This window comes from Hemitrygon akajei, chromosome 6 (assembly GCF_048418815.1).
Source record: "Hemitrygon akajei chromosome 6, sHemAka1.3, whole genome shotgun sequence".
Lineage (NCBI taxonomy): Eukaryota > Metazoa > Chordata > Chondrichthyes > Myliobatiformes > Dasyatidae > Hemitrygon > Hemitrygon akajei.
In genome coordinates, this window is record NC_133129.1 from 56,265,053 (window position 1) to 56,291,208 (window position 26,156).

The following is a 26,156-nucleotide window of genomic DNA, read 5'->3' on the forward strand; positions in this document are numbered from 1 at the left end:
CAAAGCATTCAATCCCTGATCTTTCAAAAATGTTTCTGATTGCTTTTTTAAATACTCATTAAAGATTTACCCTCCACAATTCTCTGAGGCAGATGATTTCAGAGATCCATAACTCTCTGCAAGAAGAAATATTGACTACTAATGGAAGTCAGGAGTTAAAAAATGACAAGGGTGCTGGGGTGAGAAGCTGGAGATTATTCTGAAGAGCTGGGGGAATCAGAAGTCCTCTGATTCTTCTTGCCTTGTCATCTTATGACCAATAACTTCTTTCCTGGTTATGAAACCAGGCAGATGCCAAATCAACTTGTGTGATGTTGCTTTAATATATTAGTGTAAAACTGGATGATTAGGAGTGGAGTAAACAAAAGAAAATCTGCTGATGCTGGAAATCCAAGCAACATACAAAATGCTTGAGGAACTCAGCAGGCCAGGCAGCATCTATGGAAAAAAACAGTCGACATTTCAGTCCGAAACAGTCCTGCTGACGGGTTTCGGCCCAAACCATCGACTTACTTCTTCCCATAGATGCTGCCTGGCCTGCTGAGTTCGTCCAGCATTTTGTGTTTGTTGATTAGGAGTGGAGCCTGAAGTCTAATAACTATAAGGAGGAATGGTAAATTTTCTGTGGAATATAACGTTTGCTCTGCTAATGTCAGCAGAGGGCTAATACTGGCCTGGACAAATATATGATTTATTTCCTTTGGGGTTGTTATGGTTCCTCAGGTTCGGAAGAATACAGTATCTAGAGCACAGTTAAACCATTGTGCCCAATGAGTCTGCTCTGCCATTCAATTATGGTTGGTTTCTTTTCAACCCCATTCTCCTCATAATCTTTAACTCTGTTACCAATCAAGAAGCTATCAATCTCTGTCTTAAATACACCCAATGACTTGGCCTCCACAGCCTTCTGTGATGAACTCCACTGATTCACTATCCTCTGACTGAAGAAATTTCTCCTTATTTCAATTCTAAAGTGATGTGTCTATATTCAGAGGCTATGCCCTCAGATCCCAGATTTTCCCTACTAATGGAAATTTCCTATCTACATCAACTCTACATAGTTCTTTCATTGTCTGGTAAGTTTCAATAAAAACCCCTTTCAATGAATACAGCCGAGAGCCATCAAATGCATCAAAAAGAGAGGAGATTAGGTGAACATCTAAACAGTAGACTCACCTTGCTTTGACAGGTGCTACCTTCTTTACTCAAGGGCCATCATGCATGAAAATTGTGTCCCAGGAGTGTATGAGCTCTCCAGAGGCACCACCAGTAATTCTGTGTTAAATTGTAGTTCCGATTTGTGTTGGAAAGGGATGGAGAATGTGGGGCACAACTTTTGCCAGGAAAATGATATGATCTATTCTGGGATATGTCTCTTCTGCTCCAGATGTGCTCATAAAAATGGGCAGTAACACATACACTTTCTCAGCTTTTAATTCTTCTCTCCTTGCTATGCCTTGTCTGGTATGAGACAAGCAGCAGAGATTTGTCTGAATGAAAAAATCCTCTCATAAGTCTTTGTTAAGTCATCTGCACAGCCTCAGGGAGCATTTCGCAGTGCTGGAGTGAATCCCTGCTTTAACATAAAATGACTGGTGGTGGCTCTGCAGAACACACACAGTCCTGTGACACAACTCTCTTGCATAAGAGTCCTTGAACAAAGAAGATAGGGCCAGTCAAAGCAAATCCAGCCTACTGGTTAGATGCTCACCTAATCCACTTCTGTCAATGATACTAATCCAAAGGAAGATTCTTTCTTTAACCCTGATTGTCACTTTCTCAGTCAATGACACTGAGGAAAGGGCTTTGCATCTGTGATTACCATAAAAGCCTGAATATCGTGATGACCGGATGCTAAATTATCCCCAAAGTTATGAAAGTGTAAACTGGAAAATAAAATCTGACCCTAAATACTGTTCATAATTAAAATTTATCTTTTTTTGTTTTCATACTGTGGATACTAACAGGTGAACTCTGCATCAGCTGCAGAAGACTTCTATCAGTAATTCTAAAAATCAACTCTATCAAAGAGCATTCTATACCAGAGGTATTAAAACAGCAGTCAATTGTATTAAAATGTTTTTTTAAAGGTGAAACATCATTAGCATTTCATTAAGTAGTGCCCAGAATTTAATCTTGTCATTTGACCTTTAGGGCTTTATTGAAAGTAATGACACTTAGAGTATAATAGATAATTTTGCAGTTAGTTGACCTTTGCAAGTTTTCTCATCATTCCGTGCCCAGTGAAATGTAGATCATTATCTGCACCAAGTTTTATTTAGAACTGAAAATAATAAAAGTTCAAACTCCTGGTTCCATCCTGTTGCTGAATACTAGAAATGCCACTACTGACTTCTAACTAGAATAAATTTATGGCAAATTAGAATCCAAATGCAATCAATGTTGCAAGGCAGAAATGACTATGAAGGAATGAATGAAGTGCATTCAAGATAGATTATGCTTAAATGAACAACAAAGGTCAACTAACAAGAAGCCTCCAATTCTTCAGTCCAAATATGTTTCAGCGACTGTAAGTATGTACACTTTAATCCCACCTGCTTGAAATATAAACCATTTCAATCCTTAATGTTTCTTTCCTTTTGAAGCCCAAGTGTGTTTTATTCCAATACCACCTGCTGCATGATTCAGCTGCTTGGGACAGTCTACCCCATCAGGCGAACAAGATTACAACAGAAATCACCAACTAGTCAACAGAAGAAAACCTACTAGTTTCCATGGTTTTGGCTGAAATCTGGGAGGTCGAAGCTCCTAGCCCATGCTCAGAGTGAGCAGCCAAGCGGAAGTCATACATAGTGTTTGGTTTGAGATCCTCTAAAAGGTAAGATGTCTTTGGCTCAAATGTGACTTTTTGCTGTGGAGGGAATCAAAAAAATGAGGATGTACTTTCCATGCATTCTAATTTGCGGCAAAACAAGAATAAAATCACAGAACTGCGAACACAACCCAGGATATCATGTAAACCAGCCTCCCCTCTGGGGATTCCATCTACACTTCCTACTGCCTCAGAAAAGCAGCCGGCATAATCAAAGACTCCATCTACTCTTCTACTGGGCAGCAGATACAAAAGTTTGAGAACCAGCATTAGCATGCTCCAGGACACTGTTATAAGACCTTCTGTATTATAAAAATGAACTCCTATCTCTCCACCTCCCTCATTAAGGCCCTTGCACAGCAATTTGTTTACCTGCACTGCATTTTCTCTGTACCTGTAACCCGAGATTCTGTATTGTTACTGTTTTTCCTCATGTACTATCTTGATGTACTTATGTAAGGAATGATCTACCTGAATGGCATATAAACAAAACTTTTTTTACTGCATCTTGGTACCTGTGACAATAATAAGCCAATTTAAAGGTAGTCATTAATAATTATAGTCATACACATAAACACAAAGCAATGGTCATTCAACAGGTAACATTAGCTACAGATCCTCCCTGGATTATGAGCTAGCAATTTATGCGCAGGTCATAAATAAGAATGAACATTTAGGAGACCAGCAAAATAGATTTGCTGTCTGCTGTGGGGCTGACAGCATCTTCTGCTGTGTGAGAACTTGGTTTGCGGCAATATCATTGTATCTTGCAGAGAAATATGAATATTTGAGTTGAGCTCCCTGGTTTAATTACACATTGTTCCTGTTGGCCTTTGTTTATTATTTAAATATATTGTCTGGCAGCTATAATTCTGACTTATAAACTATTCAGGTTATGAACTGTTTGCAGGAATGGAAACCTGTTGCAACCTGGGAGGACCTTTAATGACAAGAGTAATGACCCGACAAATTGATGGTAAAAGAAATAAACCTCCAAGCTATTACTGTGACTTTTCAATGAAGACAGGTGAAAAAGAATGGTCAAATTACATATTGATTCTAATTTAAGACTCTTGTATGCTACCAGCACCATACATGCCCAGGACAGCTATAGAGTAAGGCTGCCTTTGTTCTGTTTCAACAAAAATCCTTAATCCCAACCACAGAATAATGCCCTTTGCTACAGTGTTAACTCTGAGTCCTATACCAATGATTACACATGTCAATTTAGTCCCAACAAGACCAAATTATTTCTGCAGCAGGTGGCAGTGTAAGTGCTTAGATCTCCATCAAGCAACCAGTCTGAGAACATGTTCTAGTCACTAGGATTGAAGGCTCCATCCCACCAAGAACTGGACACAAAGGAGGAGAATCACGTCACACTGCACACAATATATTTCCCAGTGGCACGAGTAATCAAACATATAAAGTGTCCTTAAGTGGCCTAACCTGGACACTAACTTTATAAGTTTACATGTGGGTAATTGCTCCCACATTGTAGTGCTCCCTTGGATCTCACCTCACAGTTTTTCTCGGGATGAATTATCAATTGACTTTTGGTGATTCACATTACCAGGTCTTCATCTCTGAGGCTAAGTGGAACATTATTCCATTTCCTGGAAATGCACCCCAGAAAAGGACATAGTAGCAACACATTATATTCTGCCTGTAAAATAGACCTAGCTATTGGGAGTGGAGTACAGAGTACTTGTGCTGTTCTCTGGGTGTTTAGCACCACTGACCAGGGATGAATTTCCAGGCCGGTGCTGTCTGATGCTGTGTCACCAACCTGCATAAATTAAAAGGATATTCAACCTTGTCCAAACAAACACAACCCAAGGAGCTAGACTATAGGAAGGACAGACAGTGCGGAGGGGCTCTAGCGAAGTAATAAATGTATGCAGAATTTTGCCTTGCAGGTGATAAAGGGAACTTGAGCCAAACAGAGCAGCATGATGAAGCACTAACATAAAGTGCAAGAGAGCAGAAAGGGCCATGATTATTTTTCATAAATTAACACTTTTAGTAGAGAGGGTAGTGGAGCAACTTGTCTGCAGAGAAGTACAAAAGTCTGCATGTGTGACTTTTCTATGCCCCCTTTTTTGGAGCTGGTCTCCTGTGATGGCAATTATCCACTCAAAAGTGCATTTCACAGTGTGTTGTTGAGCAGAAAGAACATCGTTCCCAGAAAATGGGAACAGAGGTAGACTGAGTGTTGAGGAAGGCATGCATGCCTTCATTCACAGACTTATAATATTAAGAGGGGAATATATAGGTTAGATAGCCAGTGTCTGTTTTAGAGGGATCAAAAACTAAAAGGCATGCTTAAGATGAGAGGGAGGATGTTTAAAGGCAAGTAGAGGTACATATTTCATTCAGAGAGTAGTCCTCTGGAATAAGCTGTCAGAGGAAGTGGCAAAGGCAAGAACAGTAACAACACTGAAGAATGAGCAGGACACAGAGGCTATGGAAATAATGCAGGCAAGTGGGTTTAGCATAGTTAAGCCAGTTGTCAGCATAGATGCAGTGAGCCAAAGGGCCTACTTTTACGCCTTACAACTGCATGACTTCTGAACTAAATCCTGGTAACATGAGAAAACAGATTCATCAGTTTGTAGACGCACGTGAAGTAACTTCTCACAGATAGGCTGTGTGTTTCTGGAGCTCTCTATCCTAGAAGGTTGTGAAGGCTGGATCACTGGGCTTATTTAAAGGGGAGATAATTTATTGAAACTAAGGGAAATTAAGCGTCTTTGAAAACGGGTACAGAAGAGAAGTGAACTCCTGGGACATACCAGGCAAGATCAAAGTGAATGCTGCAATACATTTGAGAGACAGGTGACCTATTCCTGCTACTATTTTGTTACATTCTTTCACAAATTATTCCACTTTCTGATGGCAAGGTTTTCTAGTAGGCAACTCACTTTAACTTATGATGTTCTTCAGTGAAATAAGTCAATTAAAGAACACCGACAGAAAGATTGCGTACAGGAAATCACACACTCTCCACTGTTAGTCTGATCCCATGAAATTAAGTGAATATTTTGCCAAAGGTATAGGAGTCAAAATTCGTAGTTATCAATTAACTCTAACACAGACAGTATTGTTCTCATCCTCTCATTATCATGCCTACACTTGATTGCTCTTTACCCTGCTATACTTTTGAAAAGTTTTTGTTTTCTCAAAATATCAAAACATCTCTCTCTGATATGTTGAACACCAAAACCAATACATGACAAACATTGTAAATTGTTATTTAATCTCTCAGGGAGGATGGTTCACTGCCAAGTAGCAGTAATTTTACAATGAGCTTAATAAAGCCTTTTTTGCATTCTTTACAATTATGTTCTGAACTTCGTAGTTCTTTTTACCCATTGGCTCTGAACAGTGAAGAGCGAGGACTTCATGCAGATTTGTCCTCTTGCGCCTTGCAGGATAGCACCGGGGAGCACCAACAGCATGAGGTGACTAAAAGAAATGACTTGGAGTGGAACTATACCCATCTGTCTCAAGAAGTGTAAGGTAACTTAAACTTTTAACTGTAAGTTAATTTCTGGGGTCGAAGGATAGCTGGCAAGGACAACATTCATTGCCGTTAAGAAAGAGATAGTGAGCTACTTTCTTGAACTGCTGTAGTTCTTCTAATGAAAGTGCCTTCACAGTGTTGCTGTGGAGGGAGTTGCAGGATTTCAGACTCAAAGTTGAATTTATTGTCATATGCATGAGTACATGTATGCACATGTCTAATGAAAAACTTGCTGCAAAGTCACAGGCACCTGGTATTATAGAAGCAACATTCACAAGGAAAACATGAACTGAATCTAATGTCGGCACAATTTTGTAAGGAAAAGTACAATTAGACCAAAAAAAAGTTCATTTTAGTGTAAAGTGATCAAAATAATCACAGTACCACCAAATGGTAGTGAAGAAGCACCGTGTCCGGTCTTGTCCCTGCATTACCTCCAGAAGAGTTCAACATTATCCACCTTTCTACCTGTTCAAGAACACCTACCATTGACAAGAAGTACAGAAGCCTGAAGCCCACACCACCAAGTTCCAGAACTGTTATTTCCTTTCAACCACTTCATTCTTGAACCAACCTGCACAACCCTAATCACTACCCCTGTGTAGAAACACTGTCAACAATTTGCACTCCAGAAGGCTTTGTGTTTTGTTGTTCTGATTGTGTACTTTCTCGTAAGAATTGTGTATCGTGCACATTTATGTTTTCCTTGTGAATGTTGTATGATTGATGTTATGTGCACGTGATACTGCAAGCACATTTCTCACTGCACCTGTGCATATGACAATAAACTCAACTTTGACTTTTTTTAAGGTGAACTATCCTCCAAGTCAGTATCTTAGGACTGTTAGGACACTGAAGACTGAATGCAAATGAGTTCTACAGAATTAATCTTTGCTTTCGGTGAAGGAACATTTGTTTCTGATGGAATCTTTTCCTGAAGAGCTGGGATGTTAAAAATATGGTTCCTCTGATGCTTCATTCACTGAATTCGCTCGTCGGTGCCAAGTGTCAGATTGGATTCCAGCAAGCTTTAAAACCTGGCAGGAACTTGAAAGTGCTTTCCACTCTACAAACCTCCTCCTGCTGTTGGCATCAGAAAGAAAACCATTTTCAATGTTTGCAGCTTCATCACTGTGACAGAAAAATGAAACAGAATGGAGCTGCAGAAGCAGGTAATTGATATGATGAACAGGCATTTGAGCACATTTCCTTCAGCCTAACGGTTCCCATCAGCTGCAGGTGCTCACTGGTGCCTATCAGTCAGGCTGGCAGGGCAGTGCATGGAAGGCCGAATCTAGCGTTTCACACAGGCAGATGGTTCATTGTAATATCAATGTGGAGATGTGTCCACCCTTCCTTAATGCTGCACAACGTGAATAATACCAACCACAATTGATTTTCAATGTTTCAAAGAACTGGCAAGCATACTGGAGACCACACAGAAAATCATTTTAAGTGTATATTTTAGAAAATCCTACACCTTTTTTCATTGTGCCACTTAATCATTTGGACCAACTGAAATCATGCCCATTTTTTTTTACTTTTCATGCATAATTGGGTTTGGAGATGGGAATCTACTTCTCAGGAGGAAAGGAAACCCTAAGATTTGAACACTGACTGAGCTCAGAACCAGAATAGAATGAGGCTGCTGTAGTAGCAAGGAGTGTGAATGATGATGAGATTCTTAAATTAGCTTTTGTTACCTTCAATGCATTGGGGTTCCATTTCAATTCTAAACTTCAATCCCAGCCCTACTGCTTTGAATTGTCTTTATGTCTTACATCCTTCACAAAATGAGGAGTAAAAATCTTTACATTACGTCTATGTCTAAATGTGCAATGTGCAATCATAGTAATTTATAATAAACAGAACAGTCAATGTAATATAGAGTACACTCAAATCAGTGTGAGTTAATCAGTCTGATAGCCTGGTGGAAGAAGCTGTCCTGGTGTCTGTTGGTCCTGGCTTTTATGCTGTGGTACCGTTTCCCGGATGGGAGCAACCGGAATGGACTGTGGTCGGGGTGACCCGGGTCCCCAATGATCCTACACACCTTTTTACACACCTGCCGAGTCCAAGCAAAGAAAAATCTAAATGTGAACCTACGGACAAGCTTTTCTTCATCGTAAATGATGCAAGCTTTTTCTTTGATGCCAATAAGGAATTCTGAACTGTAAGAAATACTGGAAAAATGCAAATCATACAATCCAAAATTTATTGTCTAATTACCTATGCTTGCATTGGTAACAGTGACCTGGTAATATAAGAGGATAATATTCTTGTTGGAATCTGAGTCATTAAAGAGGCAGAGGTAACACTGTGTTAATAAGTGTATGGATTTTTAAACAACTTGAAGCCTGGCACATGGTAACTGCCAGGTGTAGCTGGAAAGTTGGCTTCAACTCTTGGCAGGCAAGTTTCAGTGCAGACATATGGGTATGGTACTATTAACTACTATCCGTGCACAAATCCCATCACTCATCACCCCTGCAACATCAACAGTCAGTCACAGGTTCAGTGTTTGCTGTTTGGCTGGTTCTCATTGCACTTTAGTATTAATTTTCCCTCACTCCTGCCTGATTTATGTTCCCTTAAGACTGCACAATGGAATGCAACGATTTGAGAATTGCATGCAGAAACCTTCGACCACACCCGTTTGATCTACTCATATTGGCACCTGAGGTTGGATTAATGAAAGGCAATGAAAGACTTCCAAACTTTATGATAAAGACAAACTCTTGATCTGCCAGTCTACGTCATCAAGGCTTTTGTACTTTATCTGCCTGCCTGCTCTGCACTTTCTCTGTAAGTGAAACAATCAATTCTACGTTGGTTTTTTTTTGTACTACTTCACTGTAGATTTAATGTATGGACTAATCTGTATGATTTACAGAAGCTTTACATTGTATCTAAATACACGTCACAGTAATGGATTACTTACCAATTAAAAAAGACCTCATGGTAAAAAAAGACTTCCTAAAATTGTCAGGAAGGAAGTGAGAAACTATTCAAACATAACACCCAAATTCTGATGGCTTTTATGGACCATAAGAAAAAGTAGCATCAATCTGCTCCTCTATTCAATTATGGGTGATTTTTTTTAACCCTATACTCCCACCTTCTCCAGTAACCCTTAGCCCCCTTACCTGTCAATATCTGCCTCAAACACACCCAATGATAGCCTTCCCTGCCCTCTGTGACAACCAATTAAACAGATTCACCACACTCAGGCTAAAAAAACTTCCTCATTTCAGTTTTAAATAGACCTCCCTTAATTCCGTGGCTTTGCCCTCAGATCATAGACTCTCCTACTAATCAGCTCTATCTATTCCTTTCAGTGGTAGTTTTCAATGAGATTCCCTCCTCCCCACAACCTTCTGAACTCTGAGTACAGAGCCAGAGACGTCAAACATTCCCCATACATTAAATCACCTGTTCATTAATGACGCATGTATGACAATGGAAATGGTGAATTTGTAAGAAGGGACAATGCCCTGTTTTTAAAGTGTGCTATTTTATATTCTTATCCAAACTCTTACCCATTTTCAGAAGATATGTTGAAAAATTATATTGTGCCATACCTCTCCGCCATCCTCCCTCTCTCTGAAATACAACTCGTATCTGGTGATGGTGTCTTGTCGAGGTGGTGTCCACGATAGCATTATGCTTGTGTCTGATTTTGGCTCTGCCTTGAAGTCATTTGGCTGGCTTGGAACTTGAAAAGGAAGAAAAAAAATATTTAATTGGAATAAGAATGCTGGTTCTGCTTGAAGATGGTGGGTCTGTAATAATCCTCTACCTGTACACATGAATCAAAGACCATTAAACAAAGAAATCAGTAGCAGAGGAGTTATCAGAGGATGAAAGCAAGTTTTATTTCCAATGCATTAATATTTAATGATAGAACTAACTTCTACAGAAAATATATACATGCATGCTTATGGATCTCCTGCAGTACTGAAATCAAAACCAAATTTTGACGATGAATGCAGGATTTGAAGCAAAGATAACTTGATCAAGGTACACAGATTTATGATAATCATGAAATAAAATTGTGAAATATACATGCATTCATATTGAAGTGATACAGCATTTCAGAATTACTTTAATTTTACATTACTATCTCTGGCAAATTTGGAAGCTAAGAAATGCAAACATTAATTAAGTGCAAAACAAGAAGAAAATAAAACTTTTATACATAGTGCATTTTAGCCATCGACTCTGGTGAAAGGCAGTAGTTCCTTTAATTGAGCCATAGAATTGAACAGCACAGAAACAGGCCCATTAACCCATCAAGTCTATGCTGACTTTATTCGCCTCTACACTAATCCTGTTTGCCCACTTGAGGACAGCATCTTCCTAATGCAAATACAGTGTTTAAAGCCCAGATCTCCAGAACTCCTTTACTAATTTCAAATTATACAATGGACAATAAACCATATAACCATATAACAATTACAGCACAGAAACAGGCCATCTCGGCCCTTCTGGTCCATGCTGAACGCTTACTCTCACCTAGTCCCACTGGCTCGCACTCAGCCCATAACCCTCCATTCCTTTCCTGTCTATATACCTATCCAATTTTACTTTAAATGACAATGCTGAACCTGCCTCTACCAGTTCTACTGGAAGCTCGTTCCACACAGCTACCACTCTCTGAGTAAAGAAATTCCCCCTTGTGTTACCCTTAAACTTTTGCCCCCTAACTCTCAACTCATGTCCTCTTGTTTGAATCTCCACTACTCTCAATGGAAAAAACCTATCCACGTCAACACTATCTATCCCCCTCATAATTTTAAACACCTCTTTCAAGTCCCCCCTCAACGTTCTACGCTCCAAAGAATAAGGACCTAACTTGTTCAGCCTTTCCCTGTATCTTAGGTGCTGAAACCCAGGTAACATTCTAGTAAATCTTCTCTGTACTCTCTCTATTTTGTTGATATCCTTCCTATAATTCGGTAACCAGAACTGTACACAATACTCCAAATTTGGCCTTACCAATGCCTTGTACAATTTTAACATTACATCCCAGCTCCTATACTCAATGCTCTGATTTATAAAGGCCAGCATACCAAAAGCTTTCTTCACCACCCTATCCACATGAGATTCCACCTTCAGGGAACTATGCACCATTATTCCTAGATCACTCTGTTCTACTGCATTCTTCAATGTCTTACCATTTACCATGTATGTCCTATTTGGATTATTCCTACCAAAATATAGCACCTCACACTTATCAGCATTAAACTCCATCTGCCATCTTTCAGCCCACTCTTCTAACTGGCCTAAATCTCTCTGCAAGCTTTGAAAACCTACTTCATTATCCACAATGCCACCTACCTTAGTATCATCTGCATACTTACTAATTCAATTTATCACCCCATCATCCAGATCATTAATGTATATGACAAACAACATTGGACCCAGTACAGATCCCTGAGGCACACCACTAGTCACTGGCCTCCAACCTGACAAACAGTTATCCACCACTACTCTCTGGCATCTCCCATCCAGCCACTGTTGAATCCATTTTACTACTTCAATATTGATACCTAATGATTGAACCTTTCTAACTAACCTTCTGTGCGGAACCTTGTCAAAGGCCTTACTGAAATCCATATAAACAACATCCACTGCTTTACCCTCCTCAACGTTCCTCGTAACCTCTTCAAAAAATTCAATAAGGTTTGTCAAATATGACCTTCCACGCACAAATCCATGCTGACTGTTCCTAATCAGACCCTGTCTATCCAGATAATTATATATACAATCTCTAAGAATACTTTCCATTAATTTACCCACCACTGATGTCAAACTTACAGGCCTATAATTACTAGGTTTACTCTCAGAACCCTTTTTAAACAATGGAACCACATGAGCAATACGCCAATCCTCCGGCACCATTCCTGTTTCTAATGACATTTGAAATATTTCTGTCAGAGTCCCTGCTATTTCTACACTGACTTCCCTCAAGGTCCTAGGGAATATCCTGTCAGGACCTGGAGATTTATCCACTTTTATATTCCTTAAAATCGCCAGTACTTCCTCCTCTTTAATTGTCATAGTTTTCCTAACTTCCCTGCTTGTTTCCCTTACCTTACACAATTCAATATCTTTCTCCTTTGTGAATACTGAAGAAAAGAAATTGTTCAAAATCTCCCGCATCTCTTTCGGCTCCACACACAGCTGTCCACTCTGATTCTCTAAGGAACCAATTTTATCCCTCACTATCCTTTTGCTATTAATATAACTGTAGAAACCCTTCAGATTTATTTTCACCTTACTTGCCAAAGCAACCTCGTATCTTCTTTTAGCTCTTCTAATTTCTTTCTTAAGATCCTTCTTACATTCTTTATATTCCTCGAGCACCTCATTTACTCCATGCTGCCTATATTTATTGTAGATACCTCTCTTTTTCCTAACCAAGTTTCCAATATCCCTTGAAAACCATGGCTCTCTCAAACTTTTAACCTTTCCTTTCAACCTAACAGGAACATAAAGATTCTGTACCCTCAAAATTTCACCTTTAAATGACCTCCATTTTTCTATTACATCCTTCCCATAAAACAAATTGTCCCAATCCACTCCTTCTAAATCATTTCGCATCCCCTCAAAGTTAGCCTTTCTCCAATCAAAAATCTCAACCCTGGGTCCAGTCCTATCCTTCTCCATAATTACATTGAAACTAATGGTATCGTGATCACTGGACCCTAAGTGCTCCCCAACGCATACCTCCGACACCTGAGCTATCTCATTCCCTAACACAAGATCCAACACTGCCCCTTCTCTAATTGGTACCTCTATGTATTGCTGCAAAAAACTATCCTGCACACATTTTACAAACTCCAAACCATCCATCCCTTTTACATTATGGGCTTCCCAGTCTATGTGTGGAAAATTAAAATCTCCCACAATCACAATCTTGTGCTTACTACAAATATCTGCTATCTCCTTGCAAATTTGCTCCTCCAATTCTCGCTCCTCATTAGGTGGTCTATAATACACCCCTATATGTGTTACTACACCTTTCCCATTCCTCAATTCCATCCAAATAGTCTCCCTAGACGAGCTCTCTAATCTATCCTGCCAGAGCACCACTGTAATATTTTCTCTTACAAGCAACGCAACACCTCCCCCTCTTGTCCCTCCGATTCTATCACACCTGAAGCAACAAAATTCAGTTGCTAATCACACCAAAAACAAAGATTGTGCTTCCTGAATACTTTTGGGAGTATCTTATGGATTTTGGGCTGCTGATCATGAAAATCACCATGAAATATCCCATGATAATCACAAATTCATAATTCAAGTCTTAATAACTCATATCAAAATTAAGAAAGGAATTCTTGTTGATCCACAAATTAAACAGGTCATCAATGACAGGCAATTCAAAGAACTTCCAGTGAGACTGGAGAAATTCACATGGAAGGCATTCAAGGAAGTTGTTGAAAATTTTCTCAGCAACTACAGAGCACCAACAACATGCAGCAGGTTCATATTCAAAGACTGAATAGAATTGACTTTATTACTAACATCCTTCAAGTACACGAGGAGTAAAAATCTTTATGTTACGTCTCCAATCAAATGTGCAACATGCAATTATAGTAATTTATAATAAATAGTATGTACAACAGGATAGTAAGTATAGCACAGAAATACAGTAGCCTTAGCATGAATTAATCAGTCTGATGGCCTGGTGGAAGAAGCTGTCCCGGAGCCTGCTGGTCTTGGCTTTTATGCTGCGGTACCGTTTCCTGGATGGTAGCAGCTGGAACAGTTTAGGTTGTGGTGACTCAGGTCTCCAATGATCCTTTGGCCCTTTTTTACACACTTGTCTTTGTAAATGTCCTGAATAGCGGGAAGTTCACATCTACAGATGCACTGGACTGCCCGCACCACTCTCTGCAGAGTCCTGTGATTGAGGGAAGTACAGTTCCCAAACGAGGCATTGATGCAGCCAGAAAGGATGCTCTCAATCGTGCCCCTACAAAAAGTTCTTACAATTTGGGGGACCATACCAAACTTCTTCAACTGTATGAGGTGAAAGAGGTGCTGTTGTGCCTTTTTCACCACATAACCAGCATGTACAGACCAGGTGAGATCTTCAGTGATGTTTATGCCAAGGAATTTAAAGCCATACACCCTCTTAATCCCAGATCCATTGATGTCAATAGGGGTTAGCATGTCTTCTTTCCTCCTGTAGTCCACAACCAGGTCCTTTGCTTTTGTGACACTGAGGGAGAGGTTGTTTTCTTGACACCCCTGTGTCAGGGTGATGACTTCTTCTCTGTAGGCTGCCTTGTTATTATTTAAGATTAGGCCAATTTAGTGTAGTGTCGTCAGGAAATTTAATTAGCAGAATGGAGCTGTGGATGGTGACACAGTCATGGGTAAACAGAGAGTAAAGGAGGCAACTTAGTACACAACCCTGAGGACACCCGTGTTGAGGGTCAGAGGGGCAGAGGTGAGAGAGCCCACTCTTACCACCTGCTGGTGATCTGACAGGAGGTCCATGATCCAGCTAAACAAGGCAGGGTGAAGGCCGAGGTCTCTGATCTTCTTGTCAAGCCTGATGGGAATTATGGTGTTGAATGCTGAACTGTACTCCAAGAACAGCATTCTCACATAAGCACTTAAAATACATTTATTATGAAAGAATGTGTAAATTATATAACCTTGAGATTTAAAAAAAATAAAGACCAATCCACAATGTGGACAAAGATAGCAAAAAAAAAGCACACATCATGCAAACAACAGAAGCAGGCAACAACACCAGCATTCCGAACCAAATTCAGTCCTTAGATCCAAATCCTCAATGCAGCCTAGAGTAGGCCCAAAGCCTCAATATTCAATTGATCATGTTAACAGGGCAAATCTTCACAAAGTTCACAGATATCAAGTACAGCAGCCAGAGGCAGTTTCTCAGTCTTCGCCTCATGGAGAGAGGAGCCCCAGTTTATCTAGGCTGGCATTTAAATTGTGTGAACAGCAGATTGTAACTCATATTAGGTCACAGGCTTCACTGTGGCCTAGCTCAGGGCCTAGAACATGCAGACCAGCAATTCTTTTCAGGCCTAGATTTTGCTGATGAAGAAGCCATTCATAACCTCTCCAAATTGGCTTGGTACTTAGAGCAATCCACCCTTGCACCCAGGTTTGTTGGACAGGCATCGCATCTCCTCTGTCACGTCTTCATGTCTCTGAATTGTTCACACCAACCAGCCTGGCTCCAACTCCAAGTACATCAATTTTGCAGCGCACCAGCTGGGCACATCTCTTGAGTTTGCTTTGCCCTTAGCTCGCCTCTTCATTGTTTGTGGTGATAATTCACCATAATTGACTTCAGATTAAGTGTTATTAGTATCACTTTTAATAGAATTTCTTTGCTTTCAAACTACCATTAAGCTGTCACACTCCTTCAGTAGCGCCATCTTAAACCGGAATTGACAACATGCTTCAAGCATACAAAACCATTTCATGCAACGTGTCACTAAAGATTCATGTTCTGCATTCCCATTTAGATTACTTCCCTGCAATCAGTTACAATCATGGTGAAAGGTTTCACCAGGATAGTGCAGTCATGGAGAAATGATATCAGGGCAACTAGAATCCATCAATGCTGGCTGATTATCATTGGACTCTTACGTGAGAAGCTTCAGAGTATAAACAAAAATGATCAAGAGAACATCTGTAGCTTAGTTGAACTATTGTAAAGTGTCAGCACCATTATGTAATTAAACCCATTATATTCAATAAAAGTTAATTCCTTGTTTCTCCAAATTCTTATGTGATACAAGTAGTCTGACATTAAGCTTCAAGTGGTCTATCATAAACAAAAAAAAATTCTGAGGGAGCAACACTTTTTTAAAAAATGGCTATCGTGTTATTGTTCTGCACATCTCCCACCCTGACGCACGTTTCTAACTAAGTTCAGAACTGTCAAGAGCTTTTCCGAATGTCCACCTTTCAGTCACCGTGCCATCCGTGACATGAGGCTGGCAGTTACTAAAAAAGAACTTACTGCATTAGGGTGCCAAAAAATAAGTGAATATCACCACTGGCCACTGAGATTCAGCATTCCTGAGACTGACACCAAAATGTTGGTTTTAATTACATTGTGCTATCTGCCTTGATATCCTATACTCACTCTCTACTGCCTTTGCCCCATCACAGTCCTTGCTTTTTGTTGTTTTCCAACCTGTCCTCACTTTCTCTGCATGTCCTGATAATGCATCTCAATGCAGGTGGCTGTGATTAAATTACCAGACTCTCAATCTGCAGGCCTGGACAAAACAAAGTCCTCTGGCAGCTGTGAAATGTCGGTTCAGTTAATAATGCAAAATAAAGAAGAGTTACTCATTAATACCAATGGCCATGAAACCAAGGACTACCATAAAAACCCATCTAGTTCACCAATGTTCAAACAAGGGAGGAAATCTGTTATCCTTGACTGACTTGAGGCCCACAGCAATGTGGTTGGTTCCTAAATACATGCTGATTTGATCTGACAATTCACTCCATTCAGGAGCAGTTAAGGATGGGCCATAAATGCTGATCTACCAATCTGGTACCAGATGTGGGACTTAAAAGTTGCAAAACAGAAGGTAGTGAAAGGCAGTTTTAGGGTATGAAACTAATGTTGAAAGAGGAATAAATATGCATTGTTGTGTCCTTAACCAACACTCATGAATGGTTGGAAACTTCACTGGCTAATAAAAAATTGAAAACGGCCATAAAATATTATCATTTACGCAGAGATTACAACAGTTGGTGAGGAGCATCAGAAGGATAGAAGAAAAATATGTAATGATAAAAAGACGGTATTTGCCAAAAAAAGAGGAAAAGTGAAGATCATTTTCAGCTGTTTAAAAAGACGATGGAGTTGAGTTACAAGGATAGGGGAAAAATATGAGCATTGAACAGACAAAAAAAAGTGTTTCAAGAATACAATGATTTAAAGGCAAAACCCCATCATTCCGACTTACTAAAGACCAATTTCCAAGGGGCAGTGGACATCAATGAGCACCTGCACAAAAGGGAACAAGATCCTCAAAGTGATTGTTGATATAACTTGCATTCAGATTTAGCAACAAGTACATAGGAGTTTGTTACAGATAGTTAGTCATTCAGGTGTGTACGATCTTCAAAGTAACAGCTTGATTTCAGTTTTTTTCTATGAAGCATTTTATGTTTTATAATTTTGTGATAGTTTTTATTATTTATATTATTTTATTTGATATCATTTGTAATGTTTGCTAAGTTTTAATAAAATTTTGAGAACAGTAACTAGTCAGGCCTGACTAGTTTTACTGTACCTGAGTGGGTTCAGATCAGACTCAAGAAGTCAGAACAGAGATACAGAGAGACACAAGAGACTGCAAATGCTGGAATCAGGCAGCAAGGACAGTCAGTGCTTTAGATCTCATTTTAAAATATTAATTCCTTCCACAAATGCACCTCACCCACTGACTGTCTCTGACAAATTTTTTTTGAGGCAGGACAGAGAGCTATCTACAGAAAAATGAAGAGTGAATAAAATTAATTTGAACAGTTAACTCTGCTTCTTGCTTAATCCATGCTCTCTGGCTGCTCATTTTCACCTCTTACATCCATTATATCAGAACATGTTGAGTACTAAGTGCTGAAGACAAAGAGGCATTCCTACATTCTTATTGTAGGGTGATTAGCAAAATACACTCACTTCCAAAAAGGGCAAAAATACTGCAGATGTTATAAGCCTGAAACTAAAATAATACAGGTGTAGATAATACATTGGGCTGTTGAAGTGAAATATTAACACTCTTCCTCACCTCACAGATGCTGCCTGACATGCTGAATATTTCAGCACTTTTTATTGTTTCAAGTTGAGATATTTACAACTCAGTTATTTAGAGGCAGTTCATGCTGAAGAGTTAAAAAGTGTAGAATGGAGGTAAATCAGTTGCATGGAGAGGTCAGGGTGTGTAAATTTCATTGTCAACTTTATACAAAGACTTTTATGATGAATGCGTAAATCCATTTAATTGGAAACCATTGGTAGTTAATGTGCAGAAAATGTATTTGCACATATTCATTCCTGGACACATGCATCAACCATGCTCCATAACAAATAATTCCAATTTATTATGCTTCACTAATCTGGAATGAATTATAGAAACACCACACACAAAATGATGGAAGAACTGCATTGAATCAACAGTTGACATTTTGGGCTGAGCCTCTTCTTCAAGACTGAGAAGGAAGGGAGAAGATGCCAGAATAAAAAGGGGTGAGGGAAAGGCGGCTAGCTGGAAGGTGATAGGTGAATCCAGGTGGGTGGAAAAGGTCAAGGACTGGAGAAGAAGGAATCTGCTAGGAGAGGAGAGCGGGTCAGGGAAGAAAGAGGAGGAGGAGGAGAGGACCTGAGAGCAGTGATAGGTAGGTGAAAAAAGGTGAAAGGTCATAGTGGACAATAGAGGAAGTGAGAGGTGGAATTTTTTTTTTCATCTGAAGGAGAAATCAATATTCATGCCATCAGGCTGGAGGCTACCCAAGTGGAATATAAGATTTTGCTCCTTCACCCTGAGGGTGGCCTCATCTTGGCACAAGAGGAAGCCATTGACTGACATGTCAGAATAGGAATCAGAATTAAAATCCTTGGCGACCAGGAAGGTCCACTTGTGGCAATGGAGTGGAGGTGCTCGGCGAAGTGGTCCTCCAATTTATGATGGGTCTCACCAAAGTAAAGGAGGCCGTATCGGGAGCACTGGACACAATAGATGGCCTCAGCAGATTCGTAGGTGGAGCCTCAACTGGAAGAACTGTTTGGGACTCTGTAGCATACTTAACACTATTGATTTCATAAAGAAGGCAAGACAGCAGCTATACTTTAATTAGGAGTTTGAAGTGATTTGGCATGTCAACAAATACACTCAAGAACTTCGATAGCTCTACTGTGGAGAGCATTCTGACAGGCTGCATCACTGTCTGACATGGAAGGGCTACTGCATAGGACCGAAGAAGCTACAGAAGGTTGTAAATCTAGTCAGTTTCATCTTGTGTACTAGCCTACAAAGTACCCAGGACATCGTCAGGGAGTGGTGTCTCAGAAAGGCAGTGTCCATTATTAAAGACCTCCAGCACTTGGGGCATGTCCTTTTCTCACTGTTACTATCAGGTAGGAGGTACAGAAGCCTGAAGGCACACACTCAGCAATTCAGGAACAGCTTCTTCCCCTCTGCCATCTGATTTCTGGATGAACTCTGAAGCTTTGGACACTACCTCACTTTTTCAAATATACAGTATTTCTGTATTTGCACATTTTTTAATAATCTATTCAACATACATAATTGATTTACTTGTTTATTATGTTTTAATTTATTTATTTTTCTCTCTCTGTCTCTCTGCTAGATTATGTATTGCATTGAACTGCTGCTGCTAAGTTAACAAATTTCACGTCACATGCCGGTGATAATAAACCTGATTCTGAAAATATACAGTATAAATGCACTGCTCCTACTACTATGAAGACAGAATATATAAAATGCATGATGAATGATGCTCTTTTCTGTAAGGAAGATTGAGTATAAAATAGGGACAATTTGTTCTGACTTTCCTGGATGTTGAACAGAACATTGCCTTCAGTACAGAGGAAATGTTTAATCTACTTTTTAAAGAGGAATATACTTGCATTGGAGGAAGAGAAGGTTCATTATGTTGATTCCCACAATGAAAGTATTGACTGATGAGGGTAAAATAATACTCAGTTGAGTTTGGAAGAATGATAGATCATTCCTAGATAGGAGGTGGAGGGGCAGGTAGTGTTGAGGAAACATGTCAGCTGCAGAGGTCTTATGACAGATTAGGAGAATGGGCAAGAGAGTAGCAAATGAAATACAATGTTGTAAAATGTATGGTCATACACTTTGGTAGTAGAAATAAATGTTCAGAATATTTTCTAAACAAAAATCTGAGATGCAAAGGGACTTGGGAGCCCTTGTGCAGAACACCCTAAAGGTTAACTTGCAGGTAGAGTCGATGGTGAGCAACACAAATGCAAAGTTAGCATTCATTTCAAGCGCAGGGATGTGATGCTGAGGCTTTATAAGGCACTGGTGAGACCTCACCTTGAGTACTGTGAACAGTTTTGGGCTCCTCATCTAAGAAAAACTGTGCTGGCATTGAAGAGGGTTCAGAGGAGGTTCACAAGGATGATTCCGGGAAGGGTTATCATATGAGAAACGTTTGATGGCTCTGGGTCTGTACTTGTTGGAATTTAGAAGGATGGGGGCATGATCTTATTAAAACCTTTCTAATATTGAAAGGCTTAGACAGAGTAGATGTGGAAAGGATGTTTCCCACTGTGTGGGAGTCTAGGATAGGAGGGCACAGCCTCAGGACAGAGGGGCATCCATTTTAAATAGACATAGAGAAATTTCTTTAGCCAAAAGGTGGTGAATTTGTGGAATTTACTACCACAGGCAGCTGTGGAGGCCAGGTCATCGGGTGTATTTAAGGCAGAGCTTGATCGGTTCTTGATTGGACAGAACATCAAAGATTATGGGGAGAAGGCTGGGGAGTGGAAAAAAGGATCAGCCATGGTTGAATGGCAGATCAGACTTGATGGCCAAAATGCCTAATTCTGTTCCTACGTCTTATGGTCTTAATGAAACATACAAGGTCCTGATGGTTTTGACAAGGCAGATACTGAAATTATTTCTCTCATGTGGTTCCCTGGAACCAAGGAGACTGAATTCAGAATCAGGATCATCCACTTAATACGGAGAAAAGGAGAAGTGCCTTCTTTCAGAGCTTAGAGAGTTGTGGCAGCTGAATCATTGAGTATATTCACAAGATAAACAGGTTTGTGTTCTACAAGGCAGTCAAACCCAATAAGGAGGTGGTCACGGGGGGGGGGGGGGTGGGCAGAGGAGCTGGTGTTCAGGGGGGTGGTTGAGAGGAGCTGGTGGTTACGGGGGGGGGGGGGGCAGAGGAGCTGGTGGTCACGGGGGTGGGGGGGGGGGAGAGGAGTGTCTATGGGATTGCTCTGCGACGGCCTGGCTGTGTGCAAGGACTCATCAAAGGATCTGAATTTAAAAATCAAGGTTGTCACGGACTTTATTAAAACAGTGGTAGATGAGAATCAGACTCTTCCCCAACCAGAAGCCCTGGCTGAACTGTGAGATCCACAGTCTGCTGAGGGCCAGATCAGCGGCATTCAGGTCTGGTGACCCAGTTAGATACGATGGTACCTAGGTTCAGGTTCAGCGTCAGGTACGATCTCCGGCAATTCCAGATCAAACTTGAGTCATCGGAGGATGTTCGACAGCTGTGTCAGGGCTTGAATGCTACTACCTCTTACAAAGTGAAATCAAATGATTTGGTGGGGGAGGGGGGTAGCGTTTAAACAGAAAGTATTTGCTGCCAGATGATCTCAATGCCTTCCAGGCTCACTTTGACCACCAAAACATGGAGGAAACTTCACAGCCCTTGATGGTCCTGTGATTTCAGTACCTGAGGCTGACCTGAGAGTATCCTTCAAGAGGATGAACCCACAGAAAGCAGACAACACTGAATGAATGCCAAGGACCTGTGCTGATCAGATGGCTGGAGTGTTCTCCTGGTTCTTTAACCTCTCACTTTAGCAGTCTAAGGTACCCACCTGCTTCAAGCAGGCTTCAGTTATGCTGCCTAAAAAGAAAGTGGCAACCTGCCCCAATGACTATCATCCAGTAGCACTTACATCCACTGTGATGAAGAGCTTTGAGAGGTTAATGATGAAACATAACAACATGTGCCTGAGAAGTGACTTGGATTTGCTCTAGTTTGCCTACCACCACAACAGGTCAACAGCAGATTCCATTTCAATGGCTCTTCACTGAACCCTGGAACATCTAAAGAGCAAAGATGCACACATCAGAATGCTCTATATCTCATCCCTTCAAAAGGAATCAATAAGCTTCAAGACATTGAATCCTCGATTTCCTCACTTGCAGACCCCAGTCAGTTCAAATTGGCAACCACATCACCTCCATGATCTCCATTAGCACAATGCATCACAAGCCCACCTGCTCTCTTCATTTTATACTTATGATTCTGAGATTAAGCATAGTTGCAATGCCATATCTAAGTTTGCTGACTACACCACTGAAGTTGGCTGAATCAAAAGTGGGAGACTGAAAATCTGGCTGAGTGGTGTCACAACAATCTCTCACCCAATGCAGCAAGACGAAGGAGCTGATTATTGATTTCAGCAGGGGAAAATGGGGGTCCGTGAGCCTGTCCTCATTGAAACATCAGTGGTGAAGATCGTCATCAACTTTAAATTCCTTGGTGTTAACATTTCAGAGCATCTGTCCTGGGACTGGCAAGCAAGTACAATTTCAAAGAAAGCACAGCAGTGCCTCCACTTCCTTAGAAATTTGCGAAGATTCAGCATGACATCTAAAATTTTGACAAACTTCTATATGAGTGGTGGAGAGTTTATTGACTGGTTGCATCATGTCCTGATATGGAATCACCAATGCCCGTGAATGGAAGATGCTATAAAAAGAAGTGGACATGGCCCAGTCCATCATGGGCAAAGCTCTCCTCACCAAATACATGGAGTGTTGTTGCAGGAAAGCAGCATCCATCATCAAGGACCCCTACCACCCAGGCCATGCTCTCTTCTTGCTGCTGCCATCAGGAAGAAGGTACAAGAACCTCAGGACCTACACTACTAGGTTCAGGAACAGTTATTACCCCTCAACCATCAGGCATTTAAACGAGAGGGGATAACTTCACTCAACTTCACTTCCCCTATCACTGAACTGTTCCCAAAACCTATGGACTCACTTTCAAGGACTCTTCATCTCATGGTCTTGACATCGATTGCTTGCTTGCTTATTTATTTATTTATTTATTTATTCATTCATTCATTCATTCATTCTTTTTTGTATTTGCAGCTTTTTTCTTTTGCACATTGGTTGTCTGTCCACCCTATTGGGTGCAGTCTTTCTTTGATTCTATTGTGTTTCTCGGATGTACTGTGTATGCTGACAATAAAATGAATCTCAGGATAGTATATGGTGACATATATGTTTATTAATAATAAATTTACTTTGAACTTTAAACTTTAAAAAGTTTTATTGGGAATAGGTGGGAAAGTAGAGCTAAGACTAATATCATACCAACCACAATCTTAATGAATGAGAAAGCAGGTGTGAGGACCCACATAACATATTTGTATTCCCTTTGTTCTTATTCTCCATTTTTGTAGAATAGGAAGAAATAGAAAGAAAAACAAAAAAAAAGATCTTCCACAGAATAAAATTACTGCATTTTTGCTCTACCAGGACATGTTAAGGCCCTGGATACCTACAAGTAAGAGATCCTTTGCCATGACAGATAATCAGCACAATTCAGAATATAAATGATTATCGAGAAAAATAACCCAAGTTAACAAACTCATATAGTTGCATTGAGCCAGCAGTTTCATTAAATCCAATGAAATGTAAAATGTCTATGTTGCTCTGGATTAAGGTCAATGCAGCAATGCAATCAACTGCAAGATGGACATTGCTTCCATACTTTCATCTATTTTATACATCAGGAATATCACTTGGGATAAATTCTTATGACTATCAAGAATCGTTTGGCTTGTTACATTGCTGTTATCAAACAGTCGCATTGACTTTATTATTTTCTTTCAAGTTACAATTGCATTGCTAGGAAAGCAGACTGCATAAAACTTCAGTCGATATAATTGATCTCAAAAATAACTATTTTCTTAGCACCCTTAAATTTCGATTCACTTCCACAAAAAATTTTTCTACACCTGATCAGGCATAGAAAACTATTGATGACTCCATCATGAGACAGCTAGCAATCTTCTTTTCCTTAAGTTTTTATTTTTTATCACCCAGCTTGCTTTTCACATCTTCCTGTTTACTTTGTCTCATTTACAAAATTTAATTTACCAAATGTAATGATACTTGGAAGTGTGGAGGAGCAGAGGGATCTCAGGGTACATGTCCACAGATCCTTGAAAGTTGCCTCACAGGTAGATAGAGTAGTTAAGAAAGCTTATGGAGTGTTAGCTTTCATAAGTCGAGGGATAGAGTTTAAGAGATGTGATGTAATGATGCAGCTCTATAAAACTTTGGTTAGGCCACACTTGGAGTACTGTGTCCAGTTCTGGTCACCTCACTATAGGAAGGATGTGGAAGGGTACAGAGGAGATTTACCAGGATGCTGCCTGGTTTAGAGAGTATGCATTATGATCAGAGATCAAGGGAGCTAGGGCTTTACTCTCTGGAGAGAAGGAGGACGAGAGGAGACATGATAGAGGTGTACAAGATATTAAGAGGAATAGACAGAGTGGACAGCCAGCGCCTCTGCCCCAGGGCACCACTGCTCAATACAAAAGGACATGCCTTTAAGGTAAGGGGTGGAAAGTTCAAGGGGGATATTACAGGAAGGTTTTTTACTCAGAGAGTGGTTGGTGCGTGGAATGTACTGCCTGAGTCAGTGATGGAGGTAGATACACCAGTGAAATTTAAGAGATTACTTGACAGGTATATGGAGGAATTTAAGGTGGGGTGTGTTACGAACCCCATAACTGGGTAACTTACCAGCAAAGATAGAGAGGTCCGTTGAAGTCTGATGGTACTATTTTTAACAGTATTTATTAGTAAAAATACACAAAAATAATATCAATGCAAACATACAGATAATATACGTCGTCAATACTAAATCTAAAAGTGCGGGTATAATAATAATCAATAAGAAATAGCTCTATCGTTGTCTAGGGGATAAATGTATTGTCCGATGGAAATATAAAAGTCACTCAGTTCATTCAGGCTGTAGCCTTTTGGTTGTCGCTGTGTTGCACTTTGTTGGAGAGAGAGAGAGAAATAGGAATAGAATGGGAACAGGCACCGCTATGGGTTTTCCAACCTTTATGATTTCGATCCTTCGGGAGTTCCGTTGGGGTGGCCGTTCACTTGTGGCCTCTCCTTTAGCTAAAGCCGTTCTTCCGTGATGAGGCCGCCAATCCCAGGCAAAGGGAAAGGACGCACGCGAGCCCCCCACCAGCTGTCGCTATTAAACGCTGTCACAGGATTTCTAGCGTTTCTCCTGGTGCGTCTAAAGGGGTTGTTCCCCAGACCCTCTTTTATCCTTACTCATGGGGTCTCAGATGTCAATCAGGTTGGGATGATGCAATCCCTCAACCAGCCCACTCTGGTCATCCTGAGGGGTTTCAATGAATAGTACAGCACTCAATACACAATTCCGTCTCCAAGAGACAATAGCCATTATCAATGGTTCCGTCTTGCTGAGGCCAGGACACATTCCAACCCTGTGTATTCTGGACGTCTCTCTCTCATTTCCTGGGTCCCAGACCCGAATTAATAGCGATCTTGCGATTCTCAAAAAGGAGGGGGCTACTTTGTACCCTTCGGCCTCTCAGAGTTGTGGCACATTCGTAACACCCCCTTCCTTCAAAGATTTTTACCATCGGTAAAAATGAATTAATACAGAGTCTTACAGTATTTCAGAATCTAACACAATACAAAAGAGTTTTTTTTCACTACAGAGTAATACAGTTATACATTCAATTCAGCATCTAGCTAAACAGTCAGCAAGCACATTATCACTTCCTTTAATATGCTGTATCTTAATATCGAACTCTTGCAGCATCAGACTCCAATTTAATAACCACCATTTTTTTAATTCATTTTCTTCAGCAAACAAAAACTAAAGAGTTGTGATCTTAGCTTATGTGTATACTACAAAAGTTCATGCAAATACTAATCTTTATTGTTACTTTCAAAC

At 40.3% G+C, this 26,156-nt stretch overlaps 1 protein-coding gene across 26 annotated transcripts in view; it reads right to left on the reverse strand.

Annotated features, from left to right (window-relative positions):
- The window catches only part of LOC140729077 (receptor-type tyrosine-protein phosphatase delta-like), a 2,395,537-nt gene that overhangs the window by 215,508 nt on the left and 2,153,873 nt on the right, over window positions 1–26,156 (reverse strand). For all 26 annotated transcript variants that reach the window (XM_073048383.1, XM_073048384.1, XM_073048388.1 and 23 more), the window contains 2 exons: window positions 9,941–10,074; window positions 2,728–2,872 (listed from right to left, as the gene is read on the reverse strand). In XM_073048383.1, coding sequence (XP_072904484.1) covers window positions 2,728–2,872; window positions 9,941–10,074 — 279 coding nt within the window. The remainder of the gene's footprint in view (window positions 1–2,727; window positions 2,873–9,940; window positions 10,075–26,156) is intronic.